The sequence below is a fragment of the Xenopus laevis genome, chromosome 8L, assembly GCF_017654675.1.
Source record: "Xenopus laevis strain J_2021 chromosome 8L, Xenopus_laevis_v10.1, whole genome shotgun sequence".
In the NCBI taxonomy this organism is placed as follows: domain Eukaryota; kingdom Metazoa; phylum Chordata; class Amphibia; order Anura; family Pipidae; genus Xenopus; species Xenopus laevis.
Window position 1 is genome coordinate 65,414,070 of NC_054385.1, and position 22,191 is coordinate 65,436,260.

At 38.3% G+C, this 22,191-nt stretch overlaps 1 protein-coding gene across 1 annotated transcript; it reads left to right on the forward strand.

Moving 5' to 3' along the window:
• The first annotated feature begins 1,676 nt into the window (after positions 1-1,676).
• ppt2.L (palmitoyl-protein thioesterase 2 L homeolog) lies at positions 1,677-19,609 on the forward strand. The gene is made up of 9 exons (NM_001086530.1): positions 1,677-2,070; positions 3,869-4,042; positions 4,692-4,848; positions 8,128-8,223; positions 10,725-10,832; positions 12,599-12,682; positions 15,067-15,151; positions 15,240-15,294; positions 16,129-19,609. Exons 2-9 carry the CDS (start codon positions 3,881-3,883, stop codon positions 16,270-16,272), a joined length of 891 nt encoding a protein of 296 aa, NP_001079999.1. The 5' UTR covers positions 1,677-2,070; positions 3,869-3,880; the 3' UTR covers positions 16,273-19,609.
• The last annotated feature ends 2,582 nt before the right edge of the window (positions 19,610-22,191 follow it).

Sequence of the window (22,191 nt, forward strand, 5' to 3'; positions counted from 1 at the left end):
AAGGTAGCAATAACGATAAATATGTAACATTACAGAGCATTTGTTTTTTAGATGGGGTCAGTGACCCCCATTTGCAAGCTGGAAACCACCCAATTTAATGGCTTCCCTCAACTGAAAAATAAGGTTTGGGTTTATCAACAAAAAAAACGCCCAAGGCCTAAGCCTCCTATCCCTAAAACTAAAGTGAGAGACAATTGACTTCAGGCAAAACGATTATTGAAATACTTCCGTGCAGGTGATCAACAAAAATTAAAGGTGTGGTTCACCTTTAAGGTAACTTTGAGAGTAGGACTTCATGGTGCGCAAGGAGTTGACCTGTCGCAATGCAATAAAACGCAGCACGCTCATCCGACAGTCGGATCAATGTAGTTCTTACCTGCGTTTTTTCCTTCACTTCCTTTTTCGTTAAAACATCCGACACGTCGCATGCGTTTTATCGCACCATGAAGTCCTACCCTTAGTGGCCATTTCTAAGCAACTCTTTAATTGGTCTTCATGATCTATTTTTTATAGTTATGTAGTTATTTGCCTTTTTCTTCTCACTCTTTGCAGCTTTCAAATGGGCGTTGCTGACCCCTTCTAAAGAACAAATGCTCTGTAAGGCTACAAATGTATTGTTATTGTTTTTATTTCTCATCTTTCTATTCCAGTCTCTTATTCAAATCAATGAATGGTTGCTAGGGGAATTTGGTCCCTAGCTACCAGAATGCTTAAAATGTAAATTGAAGAGCTGCTGAATAAAAAGCTAAATAACTCATAAACCTTAAATAATAAAAAATGAAAGCCAATTACAAATTGTCTCAGAATATCCCTCTCTACATCATACTAAAAGTTGTCTCAAAGGCTAACAACCCCATTAATGATAAAGAGCCCAAGCTCAGGCAATTAAAACCGGCCCACCATGCCTCATACCTCCCAACTGTCCCTTTTTCGGAGGGACAGTCCCTCTTTTGACAGCTCAACCCGCAGTCCCTCATTTGTACTGAAAAGTCCCTCTTTTCTCTGCACTGAACAGCCAGAAAAAGAAACAAAGTTTTTCACTTAATTGGCTTTTAGCAGAGAGCCCAGAACAGCTAGCAGGTGCAAATAAGATACTTTGTAACAATTTTGAGACACAAAAACTCAGTTTAGATAAGGAGAAATATTTTCAAACTTTCATAACCTGCCAAATTTTGTAAAACAAACATGGTAATTAGGGGGTGTGGCCACAGAAAGGGGTGTGGTCAAAAAATTGCTGCGCTATGTGCGGGAAAAAAAAATTTGTCCCTCTTTTTACTTCCAAAATGTTGGGAGGTATGATGCCTTTGACCATATATTTTTCGTTATAAAATAGTTTTTTTTTTGTTAAAAGTTCAACCTGCGGCTCCTTAGTTGCTACTGAACAGAATGTGGGGAAAAAGCTTAGATATGTAGTTAAGCAACAGCCGGACACCCTCGCCGAGGCACTGATACTGATGCCTTTTATAGCAACTTCACCTACGCTGTACTCGCACCGCTTTCCCCCATGCCTGCGGCAATACCCATTAGAGAGCACATTGTCAAAGGCGCGGTTGCCAAGGAAGCCGAATATTTGCTTGGAGAAAGGGAAATGACGTCTGAGGAAAGGGGCGGGGAGAATGGGCAACATTTGCTGACAGGCAGCTGTCCTGTAAACAACACCAAGGGAGGAAAGGAGACCCTCCAGGAAAAGGAACAAACAACTGAAAGACAGTCAGGACATTAGCCACCCAGTGAGCCGGGGGAATCGGACACAACGCTGGCTCTGCTCGAGCAATAAGCGGAGAGCGAGACAATGAAATGAAAAAGTTGGAAGCAGAGACTGCAGGAGAGGAGCACTTCTGCTTATAGAGAGCACAGCTGAGAAGCACAAGGGGGAGAGGGGTTTACAGGGGGTCCGCACAAGGACAGACATAAGGGTAAGACATAAAGTACATGAAAAGGCTAGACGGGCTGCTCTACTTATACCTTTACAAGGCCCAGGGAAATGAAACAGCTGGAGAAGAGCAAGCCAAAGAAGACTTTAAATCAGAACATTTAGACTGACCCATTTACAATCTGACAACACAAAAGGTAACGCATAGTCTTTTTTTTTTTTAAATTGTAGTTTTATTTTTAATTTAAGCCTCTTTGTTTGCCATTGTACTGTAACTTCCAGCACTCCTGGGAATCCCTTTCAATACACTACAATAGCAGTAGTCTTGGTTATTTTTTTTATACCTGTCCTATATATTTTCTTCTCCACCGTGAATATTTCTAGATCTATATTTTATATATATATATATATATATATATATATATATATATATATATATATATATATATATATATATATATTTGTCATTGTATTGTGCCCAGTAGAGTTGCTTCTTTAGCCTTCTCCACTTCATATACCAGTATTTGACCATCACTTAATATATAGTGAATAAAGTACCCCCTCTTGTAAAATATAAGGATATTATAAGTTACCGAGAAGTTTCATGACCATATAAAAACACAAGGCCGAGTGTTTTTATACAGGTCATGGAACTCCGAGGTTACTTCTAATATCCTCATATTTTACAACTGGGGGTACTTTATTTATTATAATACACAAGTTTCAGTGAGTCATGTGACTGAAATGACATCAGAACTCACCGTTTATAACTGATGACATCAGAACTCACCGTTTATAAGGATATCATTTACAAGATATTCATGGCTTTTGTGTATTATATATTGATATATCAACCTATCAACCCACTGTACTCCCAAATAGTGGCTGTTGTCTCAGTTTCTTAGCTAAATAATCCTGTTAAGGTTTTATGGCATACATGAAATATTGTCTACATGCTCTTCTGGGGCTTCCGCTAATGAATATATCATGTGCCATAGCTGTAAGATTTCAAAACTTTGCTGTATGTAAAGAATGGGTTTTGATCGGATCTTAGACCATTTTTGCCTGTTATAAAGGTAACTAGAATCTCAGCCATAAAGCATAGCAGAACTGCTGCTTTGTGAGAGAAAGAATACTTGAAGAATACTTGAATAATCAATAAATGATAATTACTTTTTCAGATTATCAGTATATCTTTTTTCATGATTTCTCTACATTTTGATTTTTTTTTAAGCACATAATTGAATTTTATATCTTTGGGCCTAAAACTGGTTCACATCTATGTCTTCCTGCATAATGCAGCAGGCTGAAAAGCCAAACTGAAATACATTGGTTAAGAAGCACACCATGTGAACCTTAATGCAACAGTACAATACAATGCATTTTAAGATTATACTGAAAATTCATAGGAATGTGTCAGCACTATTAGGAGAGATAAGATACCACCATCTTTATGCCCAAAAGTGTCCACCAGTCTAGCATTACTTACCTCAACTGACACTCTAACATGGCTTAAGGGTCCTGCCAAATCTGGTTAATCATACTGGGCTCTGTGTTGTCTCTCCCTTTCTCTATCTCGTGATTATCTATCATAGGTCAGTTGCACACTGAATGTTTGTTGAAAAGTGCCCAAAAGTTATTTATTGGCTCACAGGGGCAAATAGACACTGTTTCTGGCCTCTCAGGGCCCTTTATGAAGTCTCTCCTAGCAGTCAAGAGATTGACTGAAAGTCAGACAGGGGAAGTAATGACATGGGGATCAAGTGGACTCTATAAGGTGATGTGTTAAAGAAACAGCAAATGAAAAATCAATGTAGAGCTAATGTACTGTTAGAAAGGGCGTAGGAAATGAAAAAGGTAAAGAGGAATGATCTGAGTGGGAGGACATATGATGCTTCATAACTAGGATGTTCTGTTAACTACTTCATTAACCCTGTTTTGTTGGCAGTGACTGACTCCAGAAGAATTTTTTCAAGTCAGTGTAATCTCTTACAGGTTAAATTAAATATGACTGCATCCAGGCCAAAAGCACTGCAAACATTTTGCCTTCTGTTACCTCTTCTGGTTTGGATGGTGGACCGCTCATTATGTTACAAGCCAGTCATTGTGGTCCATGGATTGTTTGACAGCTCAGCCAACTTTAAGAATCTCTTACAGTATATCAATGAGGTGAGGCTACAGCAGTTATGTTTTGCATATGTGTAAGAAAAATGACATCTGGATATCTGTATCAGTTGTCTGGAGTCTGATTCGCTTTCACTGAAGGATAGGAATAGTGGTACTACTTGAATGCATGTGGGTCATTCATAAATGTTAGGAAAATAGTTTAGATTAAGGGGTGAAATACACAATATTCCGGGGTGGAATTAATAAAGGGTGGTTATGTAATTGGATAAGGAGGTAAGGAAATTTAGGTACTTTGTGTTACTTGTTAACATTTTTGCTATGAAGATATGGGTAACTGAATTTTTAGGCTGAAGAAAGCAGAATTCATTGCTATATAAATATTTGTTTCTTGTGTGTGTATTCGCATGATCATATCGGGGAGGGGACAAATGGTGCACTGTTAGTAGAATTATCTGACAGTTGTTTTTACTGCAAGTAACTTTATGTCTTCTACAGTTAAGGCTTTATGTTTCTGTGTTTGAAATGTTGATTCTATGATATATAGAACTGAGCATAAAATTATTTTTGACTACATTTGTGTTTAAGTTTGTAGGTTTCTGCAGTCTGGTGTATGCTTATTGCTGATAAACTATAAAAACTACTTGTAATGAAACGTATATCTCTGACATATCTCTCACCTTCTTTATAATAGTCTCACCCAGGAACCAATGTCACAGTCTTGGACCTGTTTGATAACAAGGAGAGTTTGCAGCCTCTGTGGAAGCAGGTGCAAGGTTTCAAAGAAGCAATCTATCCAATAATGCAGAATGCGGGCAGGGATGGTGTGCATCTGCTATGTTATTCACAGGGTGAGACTATTTCCAGGCATATTATTCCCTACAAGTGTACTCCTCCCAGAATAGTATGCATGAGAACTGTTAGCTAAATTGTATGTGCAGTATTAGCAGTTCCCTTCAGCTACATTCTTATCTAGAAACACATGGAACTGTGAGCGTATGATAAAAGGTCAATACAGTGTACATGTTACTGAAATTTGCTGTATCATTTTGCTTGTCAAGTAACATAAAAGGACAGTGGAGGTAGAAATGTATGAGGTCTATTCTCTGTAAATTGATTATCCAACAGATACAAAAAATACAAGAAAGCCAATTTGCCTTGTTTAAGCAAACCTCATTTTCTCACTGATTTCCTTTTTCTCTGTAACAAACAACAATTAGTACTTTATGGTAACTAAACTGCATAAATCCGTGCTACATTTGGTCTTTTTAATGTTTAACTATTTTGTAGTAGACTTAGTAACCTTACAGTAAAATGTTTTTGGAACTTAGCGGTTATTTATCAAAGGTAGAATATTAGAGGTTTTTTTAATACCTTGAATGAACTCACAACTCGAATGGTATCTTATTTAAAAAAAAACTTGTTTCTGCGAATCCGAGTTACAAAACCTGAAAACTCAAATTAATCAAGATTTCCGTGGGGAAAAAAAACGAATAGTTCAAATTATTCAAGTTTTTGGGCAAAAAAAACTTGAACGTCATGGCGGCTATTATCATCTTTAAATCGTTCAAGGGACCTCTGCCATAGACTCCTACATAATCTTGACAGGTTTTACATGGAGTATTTTTGTTTTCAAGCTATTTCCAGGGTCAGGTATTATAAATCTCCAAAAATTAGAGTTTTTTTTAAAAAATGCCAAAAATTAGAGGTTTTTTTTTATAACCCGAAAATGTGTTTTGACCAAAAAGATCAACTCGAAAAAATCTTATTTTCATGGAAAACACAACTCAAACCTTAATAAGTAACCCCCTTAGTGCCAATAAGGAATGCTGCTCCAAATTATGGAAATAACTTTTATTTCCAGGTCCAAGTGTTCCACATAATAAGATCGTTATTCCATGCATTTCCTTCCACTGAGTGCACGTGATCCTTTATAATTGTGGGTGACATCACTTTTTGTAATTACATATAGAATCACTGGCAGAATCACTTGATGTTTACATACTGTTTACTGAAGTTGTGTTTCTGTTGAACATTTATGCCCTATTTATACATTCTTTTGTTATATTACAGGGTCTTGAACTCATGGGTTGTGTATATGCATTTCCACATACACTAAATTCCTAGCACTTTCTATTATTAAAAACATTATTGCAAAGCATCTACTATTACTGTGTATCCTGCTTACCCTTTTTTTTCATTCACACTAGCTGCATTCCATGGATACATGTGCATATTTTGTCTTTATTGTGCAGAATACATGAATGATAAACATATTGTGTTGATCATTTTATCATAAGAGCATGTTGTTCAGGCATCTTTAAGTGAATGACACATGAACAGACTATTTTGCCACTTGTGTGGAGAGTTCTATTTCTATTTTTTTTGTTTTGCTTTTATTTCCACTGCACATGTCCTTAAAGCATTCCCACTTCTCTGTTGGCAGCAGTTTTATTTCTTCTCTCGCTTGTACTTCTCTCACTTGTACTTCTCTTTTTATGCTTTTGTTCTCTGAGCTCAAATTTGTTTTTAGACTTCAATCTGACTTCTCCTTTTGATTCTTGTTGCAGTTTTCTTTTATGTTTTATTATCCTCCATATACTTTGTTTTACTTATACAGGTGTGGGATCTATTATCTGCAATGCTTGGGACCTGGGGGTTTCCATATAAGGTTTTTTTCAATAATTTGGTTTGTCAAGTAAGACCAGTAACACCAAAATATCTTAATCTTTAACACCTCAAACTGCTATAATAATAGGTGAGCCTTACTTCCCCCTTGAATTTTTTAAAATCTTCAGCTAGGATTTGTGTCCCCTCGGCGGGGACACGCGCCATGTCTTCTTTCTCCGGCGCCGGATCATTAAGGGTGCGCGCAACAGCGCGAAAATTCAAATATTTAAAGGGCCATTCCACTAGTTCTCATTGCCCATTATAGGTTTGTTCCTGATGCCTTTAGATGTTTGCTATTCTGATTCTGAACTTGATTCTGATTACCTGTTGTGACCCCTGCCTGTTCCTGACGATTCTGACCTCTGTATCCTGATCCATTGCCTGAATTTCGACTACCTCTTCTGCCGTATCCCTCTGATTGATCTCTCGGTTTTGACCCTTGCCTGCCTGACCTGGCTTTGAACACTGCCTGCCCAGACCCGGCCCGATTTGTTTACGCTCACTTTCTGCTTGCCTCGACCCGGCCAGTTCCGACTACGATCCCGTCTAACACCTTGTACCACGACCTTAAGCCCAAAGACTTTGCTAATAGTCGTGCCCCTCTGCTTATCCAGAACCTCTTGCCTTGCACCTCTCGTTTAAGTCCTGGTGGCATCCAAGTAGCTGAGGGCTCCTCCCGAGGCCAACGGCGGTCACACTACAGGTGAAGCATGAGCCGAGCTTGGCATTTGTTCTGGTGTTGGCTGCCGACCGTGACAGAATTTTACTTGCAAAATGCTCCAAAGCAGAAGGGCAAAAGAGCAACAGACTGCTTGCATTGTGCGCTGAATCAGAAGTTATCTTTACACCGAAAGACCTTCGGCACCTAAACGTTTTATCTCTTAAGTTTAAATTTATGCTCACAACATACATTTAAACTGCAGATGCTGTTTAAATTAAGTATTGGCGTAATTTGGTGTTACTGTTTTTTTAAGTGTACTAAAAAGACATCTAAACATGAATGTTTTGCCACCAGTATGAATTTATGCAGCATAGTTACCATACAATACAAGGTACTGTTTTAGCACCATGGAGAAAAGGTAACGTTAATTTGGCTCTTCTAGTGCAGAGAGCGCAATTATGCTCTCTGCGCTAGTGTCCTGGCCCTCCACCGCCCTTGTGGACCCCCCCCCCGGCCCTCCTCCGACGCCAGAAGGTGAGCGCACAGGGGAGGCAGCAAGCTGCTCAGCTGGCGGAGGGGCCAGGAACGCCCCTGAATGGACTCTTATGAAAAATTTAATTCCACATAGTTTTCTGGGTAAAATATACCCCTGTTTCATTCTCTGTCTTTATCACTCTTTGCTTCATGTGGGCTGCCTTTTATATATGCTTCTAGAACTCATCTTGACTTTCATGTCATGTTATATATTCACCATGTCTCACCAGTATCTTATGCACATATTTTTTTCTCTCTCTTGTAGGAGGGTTGATTTGCCGTGGTCTTTTGCAGACCATGCCAGACCACAATGTTGATACTTTTATTTCTCTCTCTTCCCCTCAAATGGGCCAGTATGGAGGTGAGACTAATACACAATTGTTTGTGTTCTAATGGTATTCTTAATTATTTACCAGTATAGGCAATCAAATGAGAATGAATCTTGTGCTGCACTGTACAAGAGTGGCACTATAAAGTCAAAATTAACCTGTCCTGTAGTGATTTGTAAATTACATTGTGTGTGTGTGTATATATATTTTACATAAATGGTAATATTTTATATATTTTAAGGCTGCAAAAGACAAAATAAACAAATGGTTAGGAATCAAATTTACTGTAAAGCTGGCCATAGACGCAAAGATCTGATCGTACGAATCGAGGATTCGTACGATTTTCGGACCGTGTGTGGAGAGTCCCGACATTTTTCGTCCGTCCGAGATCGGTCGTTTGGTCGATCGGACAGGTTAGAAAATTTCTGTCGGCTGCCGATAATATCTCTGCGTGTATTGCCGATCGTACGATTTTCAGTGGGAGACTGTCACCAGCTTTGGTTGGACATAGATATCGTACGATTGCTGTCAGGGGCAGAACATTGCTGATCTGTTCTTTAACTAATCTGACCGGTAAGACTTTGATCTGAATGGTTAGTGGCGGGTCGGGAGATGGGAAAGTCCGATCGTACGATGATTCGTACGATCGGATCTTTGCATCTATGGCCAGCTTAACTGTTTTATTCCTAATTAAAAGGATTCTGTCACAGAAAAACAAGTTTTTTTTATAAATTGCATTAGTTAATAGTGCTTCTTTAGCAAAGTGCCGCTTTGAAATCCATTTTTCAAAAGACCAAAGCTAAACATGTTGAGGTGCCCTCAGCCACATGACCTGATAAACTTTAGTCACTCTTTACTGCTGTGCTGAAAGTTTGAGTGATATTGCCCCCTCTATCTCCCCCCCCCCCCAACAGCCAATCAACAGAACACTGAAAAGTTAACAAAATAACAGCTCCCTAACCACCTGTATTGCAATATGTTTCCTTGTGAGACAACTTTTGCACACATGCTCAGCGTGATTTGAGCAGCTGTTGAGAAGCTAAGCTTAGAGTTTATTGCTAATCATCAAGCAGAAAATTAGGTTTGACTGTCATATAAGCTGATGCTATAGGGCTGATTATTGAATTCTGATGCTAATTGTGTTGTTTTCTGAGCTGCCATTTACCAATAATAAATCAATGTCGGCTTTATATTGTGATGTTTATATAGTATATATATATTCAGTATTATATGCATTGGTCCCTCAGCTCAGTTACTAATACCAGCACAGAGCATATATGCAGTGAATCAGCAGAAAATAAGATGGGAAGTTACAGGGGCATCCTCGAAGGCACATATCTTTACTGCTAAAGGGCTTATAGAAGGGCCTGGTACAGAAGCCCAAAACATAATCAACAACATTTCTGCCTTACTTTTTTAGTTAAGCTTTAGTTCTCCATTAAGGAATAACAAAAAACTTAGATCTTCATGATTAAAAAAAAATAGGCAAAAATATTTATTGAACTCATGTTGAAAAGGCGGTATCACCTTTTCGAAAATTGACCCTATGCTACTTGTAATGCTAAAATAAGCATATTGGCAACAGAGACCCCTTTAAAAGTTAATTGTAAAATAATGCTCCTATCCAGTCCTAAGGTGAATCACTCTCAAATCCAGTGCTTCCAGGAACAGTAAGAACAATGCAGCCTTCCCCTACTGCACATTCTTGGCTCTTTCAACTCATTAGCATAGCATTAATTGTATTTGATGGCAAATGAGCAAGGAAGAGACAGGTCATCATGCACTGTAGCAGTAGAAGCTTGCACTGCCCTGACTCTTACTAAAAAAAGTACGCTGCCCTAGGAATGGGTAAGTGCTGCATTTTAATAGGTATACATTTAAGGGCTAGTCCACACGAGGAGATTCAGGGATATTTTGTCGCCTGGCGACTAATCGCCTCATCTTCTGAGCGACTATCTCCCCGAACTGCCTCCGCGTGTTTTCCCATAGGCTACAATGAAAAGTCGGCCTGCGCTAATGCACACGCAGCAATGCGTTTTCAATAGTTGCCCAAAGTTGCCTCTGTGAAAACCGGAAATTCGGCTCTTAAAGGTGCAGGAGCGGCTTTTTGCCGCCTCTGGAATCCTCTCTGGCGCTGCTGCCTGAGGCGAGCAGCTCAGCTTGCCTCATTGGCGGAGCGCCCGCTTCTATGTATTATATCGGACATGCCTGATCTCTGTACTATAACTGATATGCATATCAGCTCTAATGAGAAGCTCCTTCTTTAACTTGTCCTATTGTGTCTGTCATTATTTGTATGTAATTTGTCTTTTTAATGTGTATACATACAGTGAAAACTTTTGGGAACCCTTTTAATTCTTTGGAGTTTTGTTTATCATTGGCGGAACTTAAAAAACTCCAAAGAATTAAGAAGGGTTCCCAAACTTTGTGTACAGTGCTGCAGAATATGTTAGTGCTTTATAAATACTTATTAATAACATTATAAATCCTATATAGCAGTAACAGACTCTCTCTCTCACTCTCTCTCTATTAGACACAGATTATCTAAGGTATCTGTTCCCCACATACGTGAAATCCAACTTGTACCGATTGTGTTATACACAGATGGGTCAGACCTTTTCCATCTGCAACTTTTGGAATGGTGAGGCATAAATGTGAAAAAGTAGGATGGGTTCTTCACCAATACATGGGGGGGGGGTTATAAGCGACAGAGGAAGAATGTTATGGTGTGTGATAAATTGGATCAAGAAGATGGGTGGATTTGACACAAGGAGACTTTAAACATACTTTATTACCTGGCTAGTTTAGTGAATGTAACAGATGAAAAGTGAATTTTAAATGCACACAAGGACATCCCTCCAGTTTGCCTTTAATTTTCCAGTATTTTATACATTCACTAAGCCAGCATTAACCCATGTTCATTTCAAAGCAATCCTACTGGGTTTTTTTTTAATGTTAAAATGTTTTTAAATAGACGTTAAACACTGTGCTCCCAATTACACAAAATATCACTTATTCAAAAAACCACAGAACTCAAGCATTTTATATAATGGATCCATTACCTGTACTACTCTCATTTACATCTTTATCCTGGAAATACCTATCGCTCCTCAGTATAGTCGGTAAGAAATTATGTAAGTATGCTACAGAGTACTAGTTATTAGCAACTCCTAAAAATTCGGAATCTTTTTAAACATCATGACATCTCTTCTAAACACGCTATAACAGTGCCAAGGGCCATTTCCCTTAAAATCATTAACCTTCCCATAATTAAACTATTTTTGTGCAGATAATAATGGAAATGAAATCAATGCTGGCCACTGACCCAAGCATTTATTATGAGAGAACACAGATGTATGTTTTTGAATAAAAAGTGCTCATGTGATGGGGAAATGAAAAGCAATGATTCTGTCGAATCCATTGCCATTCATTTTCTGAGAAAAATTGCGGAAATCCAGTTGTCTTGTGTGCTGTTAACTTAAAGGAACAGTAACCCCAAAAAAGGAAAGCGTCTTAAAGTAATGAAAATATCATGTAGTGTTGCCCTGCACTGGTAAAACGGATGTGTTTGCTTTAGAAACACTACTATAGTTCATATAAACAAGCTGCTGTGTAGCAATGCCGGAAATTGAAACAATACTATATGGCACAGGTTAAATAGTGGATAACAGATCACACTATTACATTTGAGTCCATAAATATTTGGACAGACAACTTTTTTCTAATTTTGGTTCTGTACATTACCACAATGCATTTTAAATAAAACAACTCCGATGCAGTTGAACTGCAGACTTTCAGCTTTAATTCGGTGGGTTGAACAAAAAGATTGCTTGTTTATATAAACAATAGTAGTGTTTCTGAAGAAAACAGGTATCCCGAATCAAAATGGGCAGCACTCCAGAATAAAGATAAAAATGCCTTTATTCACAAACAGCAGGGCAGCATTTGCAACGTTTCGAGCCTAGCACGGCTCTTTTTCGAGCTGAAAAAGAGCCGTGCTAGGCTCGAAACGTTGCAAATGCTGCCCTGCTGTTTGTGAATAAAGGCATTTTTATCTTTATTCTGGAGTGCTGCCCATTTTGATTCGGGATACCTGTGTTCCGGTGGGGAAGGACACTGTGGGAGGTGTACCCAAACAAATAAGAAAATTGAACCAGGTGTGTGCCCCTCAAATCCTCTTTGAACTTTCTGAAGAAAACATACCAGTTTGACCAGTGCAGGGCAACAATGCATTATATTTTTATTACTTTAAAATACTTAAATTTTTTGATGTTAATGTTCCTTTAATGATTCAAAAATAGTGTGGTTCTAAAATATAGAAAAATGTATGGCTTACTAATACATTGTTTTAAATCAAATTAATGATCCATATGGAGGTGTTAACTCCACCACTTCTTTTTTGTTTAGATCCACATCATCATGGAATATACGTAAATGTCAGTGATTTCCTTGCCCCGTTGAACTCTGAAAGGCCAGAACCCAATGCCACAGGTAAAGTAACACCCACCCACAATCTTAGTACAGGTATAGGATCAGTTATCTGGAAACCCGTTATCCAGAAATATCTGAATTACAGGAAGGCTATCTCCCATAGACAAGATTTTATCGAAATAATCCAAATTTTTAAAAATTATTTCCTTTTTCTCTGTAATAATAATAACAGTAGCTTGTACTTGATCCCAAATAAGATATAATTAATCCTTATTGGAAGCAAAACCAGCCTATTGGGTTTCTTCAATATTTACAAGATTTTCTAGTAGACTTAAGGTATAAAATTACAGGTAGATCCATTACCCGGAAACCACCAGGTCCCAAGCATTCTGGTTAACAGGTCCCATACCTGTATAATAGCCACTAAAGACACCACATGGTAAGTGCTTCTTAGTATTAAAGGGCACATAAAGTCTAAAATAGAATAAGGCTAGAAATGCTGTATTTTGTATACTAAATACAAACATGATACTGCACCACAAGCCTAATCAAACAAATAATTTATGCTTTCAAATTTGGCTACGGGGGTCACCATCTTGTAACTTTGTTAAACATCTTTGCAAGACTAAGACTGTGCACATGCTCAGTGTGGTCTGGGCTGCTTAGGGATCATCATAAAAAAAGCTGCTTGAGTTCTGCATGGCTGGGAAGTAAGGAGGGGGCTCCCTCTGCTGTTCATAAGTATGATTGTTTCCCTGCTCAGCAGTTAGGGACCGTCTGACAATTCCTATCCACAGCAGTAAATGAAGGGAGAATTTCACTGCATACAGTCAGGTTTCTTATAAAAACGGTACACATTTTTTAATTAAAGTATATTGGAGATAGGTTTCTTTTTCATTAAAGAAAGTAAAAATGGGATTTTATTTTTTTTGCCCTTACATGCCCTTTAAACACCATTCTGATCTTTGTCTACTACCCACTGTAGGCAGTGAGGTCCGTATTTTCAGCTGTTTTTCAGCTTCTTGTTCTAAAAAAGGAGAAGCCAATGATCAATCACTGGGGGTGCCAAATGTTCGGCAGTGATTATTTGTGATTTTAGTCACTGCATCGGCTCAGGGTACTTCCTGTTCTTCCTTCTTTGCACTGGTGCACATATGCAGTACAGTGAAAAGCCAAACTTAAACAAAAAAAATCAGCTTTTCCCTTTACTGCACATGTATAAAATAGGCAGAAAAAGAGGATCACTCTGTGGTGCTCACTGCCAAGTACCCCCGGTAGCAGGGGTGCCTAACATTTGACACACTACAGTGATTTAAAAGGGTTTTTCACCTTTGAGTTAACTATTAGTATGATGTAGAGAAATTATAAACCACATCCTTTAGTGATTATAAACCAAAATCAAAGTTAAACTACATAAACCAAAAACAATTGGAAAAATTAAAACAACATACATTAATTGAACCTGGCCTCACAGAGCCTTGAACATTCTGCCTACCTATCCTATATAGGTTTATGCAGTGCTCTCTTCCTGCAACAGGTAGTAAAGTGTATAAACCAACTCTAATGCAGCAAAGGATAATGCTGGAGCATATGTAAATAGTGGAGAGGGAGATTGAGTATTTTTTTAAAAGCAGTGTGTGTCCTCACAGCATGCTGCATCCGTACATTTGTACAAGCATTCATAAAAAATAGGGTGCTTGAATTTTATCTCCGTTACCATGATGATAGGATCCCTAATCTTTCTCTGTCCTCTACCCCATAACAATTTTATTTCCTCAAACATTCTGGTCTATCTGTACTGTCCTTTTTAAAAGACGAGTAACATTAAAAATAAATTTTTTTTATAAACATTTGAAGTTTGTGTGTGTTTGCCCAGCACCTACATGTAAACTGTTTCTAGGTAATAAATGTCCTGTTTTTTTATGAAAAATGTTTTCAGTCTTTAATTCTGTAAAGAGTGATATATGACTTTTCACTCCTGTTCCCGTGTAAGAACAGAGCCCACTGTATTCTAAACAGCTTGGCTGTGATCTGCTTTGTAAACCTCTGCCTCTTTGCTCTTATGGCTGCAGAGCAGAAAATTTGCATAGAGTTTAGTAGTGTTTCTGAAGCAAATACAAAGTTTCCACCAGTGCAAGGTAACATCACATTATATTTAAATGTATATAAAATACTTTCATTTATTTAAATACCAGTTCCTTCCCCAGTGGACCATTTAAAATTAAAGTGGTTGTTTAACTTTGAATTAACTTTTAGTAAGATGTAGGCATTAATAATCTAAGACAATTTGTATTTTTTCAGTTAATTATTGTTGGTCAGCAGCTTGGTATTTCAGAAGGTGTCTGGTTGCTAGTCTTATTTGCCCTAGCAACCCGGCAGTGGTTGGAATATGAAAAGGATAGATACAAATACTGATCATGCGTGCTCTCTTCCTTCTCTGGCAGACTGGAAGAAGAATTTTCTACGTCTCCGTAAAATGGTTCTTATTGGCGGCCCCGACGATGGGGTTATTACTCCATGGGAGTCTAGGTAGGTAGGACTGGTCAATGGAAAGGGGGGTGGCATATACTTGTACACAAAATACAGACTAATGACTATCTTTGTTTTTGAAATGCAGCCACTTTGGGTTTTATGATGAAAATGAGACCGTTTTGGAAATGAAATATCAAATGGTTTGTACATACAATTTCTTTATTTATATTTCTACATACTATTTACATAACCTCCATATTTTATTATGGTAACCCACACTCCATATTCCCATTACTAGCCACACACTGCCTAATTTTCTAGATATCAGATGGATTGCATAGGTTTGGTACCCCACATGAATGGCCACACTAAACCTTACAGTAACCCTCCCCATATTGTTTTGTTTTCTCTGTCTTCCCTTTAATTTACCTTATCATATTTTTTCCTTGATCTCTTGATTTCTATTCTTCTTTAGAATTATAGCCCACAATGTTAGTTATCAATTGCTGCATTCCACAGACAAAATGATCCCTGCTTACTGGCAGCAGGATCTGCCATGGACAGCAAGTTTCCCATTCAAGTAGAGATGCACCGAAACCAGGATTCAGTTTGGGATTCGGCCAGGATTCGGCCTTTTTCAGCAGGATTCAGATTCGGGCTAATCTTTGTGCCCGGCTGAACCTAATCCTAATTTGCATATGTAAATTAGGTGTGGGTAGGGAAATCACGTGACTTTTCGTCACAAAAGAAGAACTTTTTCCGCTTATATATGCAAATTAGTATTTGGTTCGGTATTCAGTCGAATCCCAAATAGTGGATTTGGTGCATTCAACTAAATGGGAAGCATCTTTTAGATTGCATATGAATTTAGATTTCTGTGCTTCTACCTCAGTGGAATTCACCTCAGTGAATTCACTATGCCCGTTTGTAAATCCTCCTTATTTTCTTTCTAACTCTCTTTACCCAGTTGCTGCTTTCTTTACAACACTCCAGTAAAGCATTCAACACCACTTGTTCCTTTTTGCATTTTAAAGGTATACCAAGATGACACATTTGGACTTCGCTCTATGGATTACCGAGGAGCAATCACTGTATATGGTGTGCCAGGGGTTGTTCACACTATGTGGCATTCAAACCAGACAGTTTTCAAAAACTGCATTGAAAAATGGCTTACTTAAAACCCTGTCGTATATTGCTGCTATAATAGGGTTAATCCATAGCAAAATTATGCTGTATTTCTGGCCTTTCTCTGCACCACCAATTTACATCAATAGAGATGTGCTCCATATATTGGGTTCTATATGCTACCTCCCCTAGCATACTAATTTTCTTGCTCTGCAAACAATTCAATTTTCCCAAACTCTATCCTAATCTCTTTTCTCCTCAATGAAATAAGATTAACCTATCTAAATGACACGGTCCCATTTAATATCCCAAAGCTGTCATCTTTACCTGCAAATGAATCCACATACTACTTCCCCAACTGCAGATGCCTCTTAGTATTCAATTTTTCTCCTCGGTTTTTATCAGTTATTGTTGTTCAGTTACAGTACTAGGTTTGCCAAGTCAAATGAATCCATATCTCTCGCTATGTCTCTCTTAGCATACAGAGCCTGAGTATGCTTTTTATGAAACTGTAAATGAGATAAATAGATATGTGCCCATAATATCTGCTGATGAGCTGTGACGTTTACAAAGGGCCTTGATTTTTAACACTGAAAACATTATTTATGGTCTGTGTGTGTATCATCAAATGGGTAAAAGATTAGATGTATATGACAAACTACTTGTGCTGGAAGCTTGGGGAAATGGAATAGCAGAGTCTCCCCTCTAAGGTTTTTTTAAATTCTTTAAATTAGTTTTGACTTCTTAAATTCGAAATCAATTACACGTCCATCAAGGTTGACGTCTACTCTGATTAAATCAGATCTGACAGCTTTCTTTTTCTGTCAAACATCACACATTAAAGGGGTTGTTCACCTTTGAGTTAACATTTCGTATGATGTAGAGCAGGGATCCCCAACCTTTTGAACCCGTGAGCAACATTCAGAAGTAAAAGGAGTTGGGGAGCAACACAAGCATGAAAAATGTTCTCGGGGTGCCAAATAAGTGCTGTGATTGGCCATTTGGTAGTCCCTATGTGGATTGTCAACCTACATTGAGACTCTGTTTGGCAGTACATCTGGTTTTTATACAACCAAAACTTGCCTCCAAGCCTGGAGCAACATCCAAGGGGTTGGAGAGCAACATGTTGCTCACGAGCTACTGGTTGGGGATCACTGATGTAGAGCGTTATACTCTGAGACAAGTTGCAGTTGGTTTTCATTTTTTATTATTTGGGGTTTTTGAGTTATTAAGCTTTTCAGTTTGCACTTTCCTAGTTGCTAGGATCCAAATTACCATAGCAACCATGCATTGATTTAATTAAGAGACTGAAATGTGAATAGGGGAAGGCCTGAATAGAAATATGAGATAAAAAGTATTAATAACATTACATTTGTAGCCTTATAGAGCAATTGTTTTTTTAAACAAGTGACTGTATTAGCTTACCTGAAACCCCGGGCCAGAAAACTGCACCGGCTCAGGGTTATACCAATGAGCACCACAGATCGATCTTCTTTCATCTTCCTCTTTCTTCGCGCGGCTGTGCATGCACAGTAGAAAGAAAAGCCGAACTTTAACTAAAAAGTCGGCTATTTCATTCTACTGCGCATGCGCCTGCCCGGGGAAATTTGAAGAAAGAAGAAGACGGAAGAAGATCGCTCAGTTTTCTGCCGATAGGAGCACCGGCCCGGGGGTTTCAGGTAAGTAAATACAATCACTTGGGGGTGCCTAACATTTGGCACCCCCAAGTGCAAACAGCCTTACCTTTAATTGGGTCAGTGACCCCCATTTGAAAGCTGAAAAGAGTCAGAAGGGGGGCAGATAATTCAAAAAATATTTAAAAAAAAAACAAATAATGAAGACCAGTAGAAAAGTTGCTTAGAATTGGCAATTCTATAACATACTAAAAGTTAACGTAAAGGTGAACCACCCCTTTAATGATATAAATGTTTGTCTGTTATTCAGCTAGGTAAAAGAAACAACTAGCTGTAATTTAAATAAGTGCAATGAGAGAGAAATCCACGCCAATTATACCCTAAACAATGTGCATGTTGGGCAATTCATGAGGTGGCTGTGTTGCATACCTATGAAACATGTTAAGAGTACATTGATCTGGAGTATGTTCATGTCACTGCGGTGTGGGAGCTCCTATTGTTACTATCATACCCACAATATTGACAACCCATTAGTGCTGTAGAACACAGGCGTTTCTATATATTTATATGTGTATGTGTGCTCGTGTTTTGTAACGTGAGTAGACATGCTGCTTTTAAGATACTTAAACTGTATGACACTATTATATGCTCTTGTGTTTTGGTAAAGCTGTGGATGCGATATGCTAACTGCAGACTACATGCTTTTGACGGCTTCTCGAAATTCCTCAAATATTTTAAATATGTGACCGTAGCTTGCACATTGTATAGGGTGTACTGGGTGTGGTGATATCTAGCTGCTTTGCTAGAGAGTAAAGCTCTTTAGAATGGTTCCATACTGTATATGGTACTGTACTTGGTGAAGAAGACATAGGCTAGAAAGGGCTAACTACAACTCCTAGCATTTTCCAGCTGTCTCGTGGCATACATTTCATCCCTTCCATTAACTGTTATCCCAGTGTACTGGTTTTCTATACAAATACCGACCACATCCTCTGATTTTGACAGTGAAACAAACAATGTGGACAAATCTGAGATAGGATTGTACCGATATACAATTTCATGCACAATTGGGGATCCTAAAAAGTATTATTTTAAATATGGAAGGACATTCTACCTCTGGATCCCAAGCCGTACCACGAAAAACAAAAAAGGTGTGCAGAATTAATTTGAGGAGCTTTAAGGTCCTTCATTGAGAAATGTGTTTTACAGTTGGAAATAAGTCTGTAACCCCCTTAAAAGCACCATTTAACTTATGGAGTATTTTCTGCTTCATAATATAAAATTAGTGCCCATGGTACCCAAGATTTAACGATATGGGAAACGTGAAGCATTCCCTAAGTGCTGCAATAGACAAGCCCTCTTCAATGCAACAACACCTTCTTACCACAAGCTCGTATTTTAAGCGGCAGGGTGGGTGGTGATTTTTGTACACAATATTTTTAACACTCCAGGAAGCTCTTGTTCATGCAGGATCAGACTGGGAAGCTCAGGATGTGGAATATTTATGTATTTATAACTATGAAAGTCCGAGCGTCAGCAGTGATAGATAAAATGCACAAAAGCTGACGCATAAGGAAGGATTGTGTTTGGTGTAAAATCCCATATATTCCCAAACTGCTTTCCTGCAGGGAAGTCTTTTTGGAGTATATACATTTTCTTCCAGGGACACGTTTACTGCCTACTGTTTAGTTGTACTGATCATGTTATTCTACTTTTTTATTCGTTGTTGTGTTCAATAAAACATTTCTGCATTAAATCTGCTTATGTGCATTTTTTTTTTTTATAGAAAACCGCAACAGATAAAGATATAGAAGTGCAGAAGGGAGGACAACCAGTAGCCTTAAACAGTGTTCCACCTATCCATATGTACCATGCCACCTGGACTGTGGGGTTTCAATTGGTCTGTTCATTTGGGCCAACCAATTGGAACAACAGGAAGTGAAGAGGGACAACTGTTCCTCTTTGTGACCAATGTAAACTTTCTGCAAGGCTAGATAACTCTTAATCAAGCAGGAGTGTAGCGTTAGTTGCAACAGCCTATTGTTTTGTTACACATGAACAGATGGTTGGTCAGACAGAATGGTGGAAATCAGCCAAACTACACTGAGAGCTGCGGTGTCATGCAGTAAAGTTTACTGCATCTGAACAACATATGAACTTATAGGGGTGGTTAGTATGTTACAGAATGGCTAATTCTAATAAACCTTTCAATTTGTCTTCTTTTTTTGTTTATTATAGGTTTTGAATTATTTGTCATCTTCTGACTCGTTCCAGATTTCAAATGGTGGTCACTGACCCCATCTAAAACAACATAATGTTCTGTAAAGCTACAAATTTATTGTCATTGCTACTTTTTGTTACTCGTTTTCTATTCAGACCTCTCCTCTTCATATTCCAGTCTCTTATTCAAATCAATGCTGAAATTACAAACGGGACAGCTGTTGAATAAAAAGCTAAATAACTAAAAAACCACAAATAATAGAACATGAAAAACAAAATTTCCATCTTTACGCCCTACCGAAGGTTAAGGGGTGATCAACCATTTTAAGGGAATAACTTTCGAATATTGCTTAAGGAGCACTAAGGTATGCCAAAAAACATAGGCCAAAATGTAAAAAGAATACAGACAATCAATGAGAAATAAGCTAAAGCTAATGGTACTGGTTATTAGCTTCTCTATTCTGCTGTTTAATAATATTCTATCTTGTTAGGGGTGAGTAACAGGCTGACAGTGTTCAAATGTATTGTTCTTTTGTTATTATCTTACTTGTGATTTTCCAATCCAACTTTTGCTCTGTTACCATGTTGTTTGGGTAATTAAGAATTAGCAACCAGATAACATTCTAGACTCCAAGACAAAAAAATATAAAAATGGAAATACTGACTACCAGTTGTCTACACCACACAAAATCAGCATTTGATATAGCAACAAACTTGAGAAGGAATGTTTTGTTTCTTATGGCACTCATGGAACTCTTCGCATGGATCAGTGAGTAGCAATTCATTTATATCTCAGGCAATAATCACTGAGAAACTGACATCCATTGTTTGGCTTTTGGACCTCACTAGTTCTTGCTATCTTCTGCTGCCAAAGCAAGTAATACAGAGCATCTATCCCTAGCATTGGGTAGTACCTCACTGCTAGTATCTCCCTAGCAAGAAGAGCTACACCACCTCAGGCACTTCACTGAGACAGGCCCAAAAGAATGATTACAGCTTTGCCCACCTACAGCTTTATAACCCACCTACAAAATCTGGCATCAGTCCTGGTGAGGCTAACTACCCTACCAGAAACCTCCTAAAAAGGCAATGTACAGTCAGATCCCTAGCCCTCTGACAGTTACCTCTGGGTTGTGTGATAATTCAACCACACACTTGTAGTTCACTTCCATTGCACTGGTGGTGCTGCTCCTCTTTTGACCCAGCCAGGTCCCTTAGCAACAGTATTCAAACAGATCCGCACACACACAATTGTTTGCAGTCGGGGAGCTTACTCCTTTTATTTTGCTACCAACAGTATCAAGTCCCCCCTCCCTCCCTTCATCAGGACTGATACGTTGATACTGTTGGTAGCAAAATAAAACGTTTGAATACGTTTACAGTTACCTCTGGGGCATACACTGTATAAGTATCTTCAGCAGTTTCCAACAAATACTACAATACCAAACTGATGTCACATTATACCGTATAAAAAACACAAGAGCCCTGAATATCCTGTAAATTTTATCTTTATAAACAGTGCTTAGTCATCGGGTATAATCGGTGTTCAGTGATGTCATTTCTGCCGCATGACTCACAGAAACTTGTATTATAATCATTGTATTGTTAGTACTCATCTTTCTATTCAGGTCCTTTCCTTTTCATATTTTAGTCTTTAAATGTAAAGCAATTTAAATCAATGTGTGATTGCTAGGGTAAATTAAGACATTAGCAACCAATCTCTAAATTGCAAACTGGAGAACTGTTGAATGACTAAATAACTGTTGAATGAGCTAAATAATTTAAAGGGGTACTGTCGCAGGAAAACATTTTTTTTTCTAAATGCATCAGTTAATAGTGCTGCTCCAGCAGAATTCTGCACTGAAATCTGCTTTTTAAAAGAGCAGATTTGTTTATATTTAATTTTGAAATTTGGCATGGGGCTAGACCTATTGTCAGTTTCCCAGGTGCCCTCAGGTCATGTGACTTGTGCTCTGATAAACTTCAGTCACTCTTTACTGCAAGTTGGAGTGATAGCACCCCCTCCCTTTCTTCCTTAGCAGCCTATCAACAAAACAATGGGCAGCTAACCAGATCGCAGCTACCTGACACCTTTGCTGAAGGATTTGCATTGCTAAA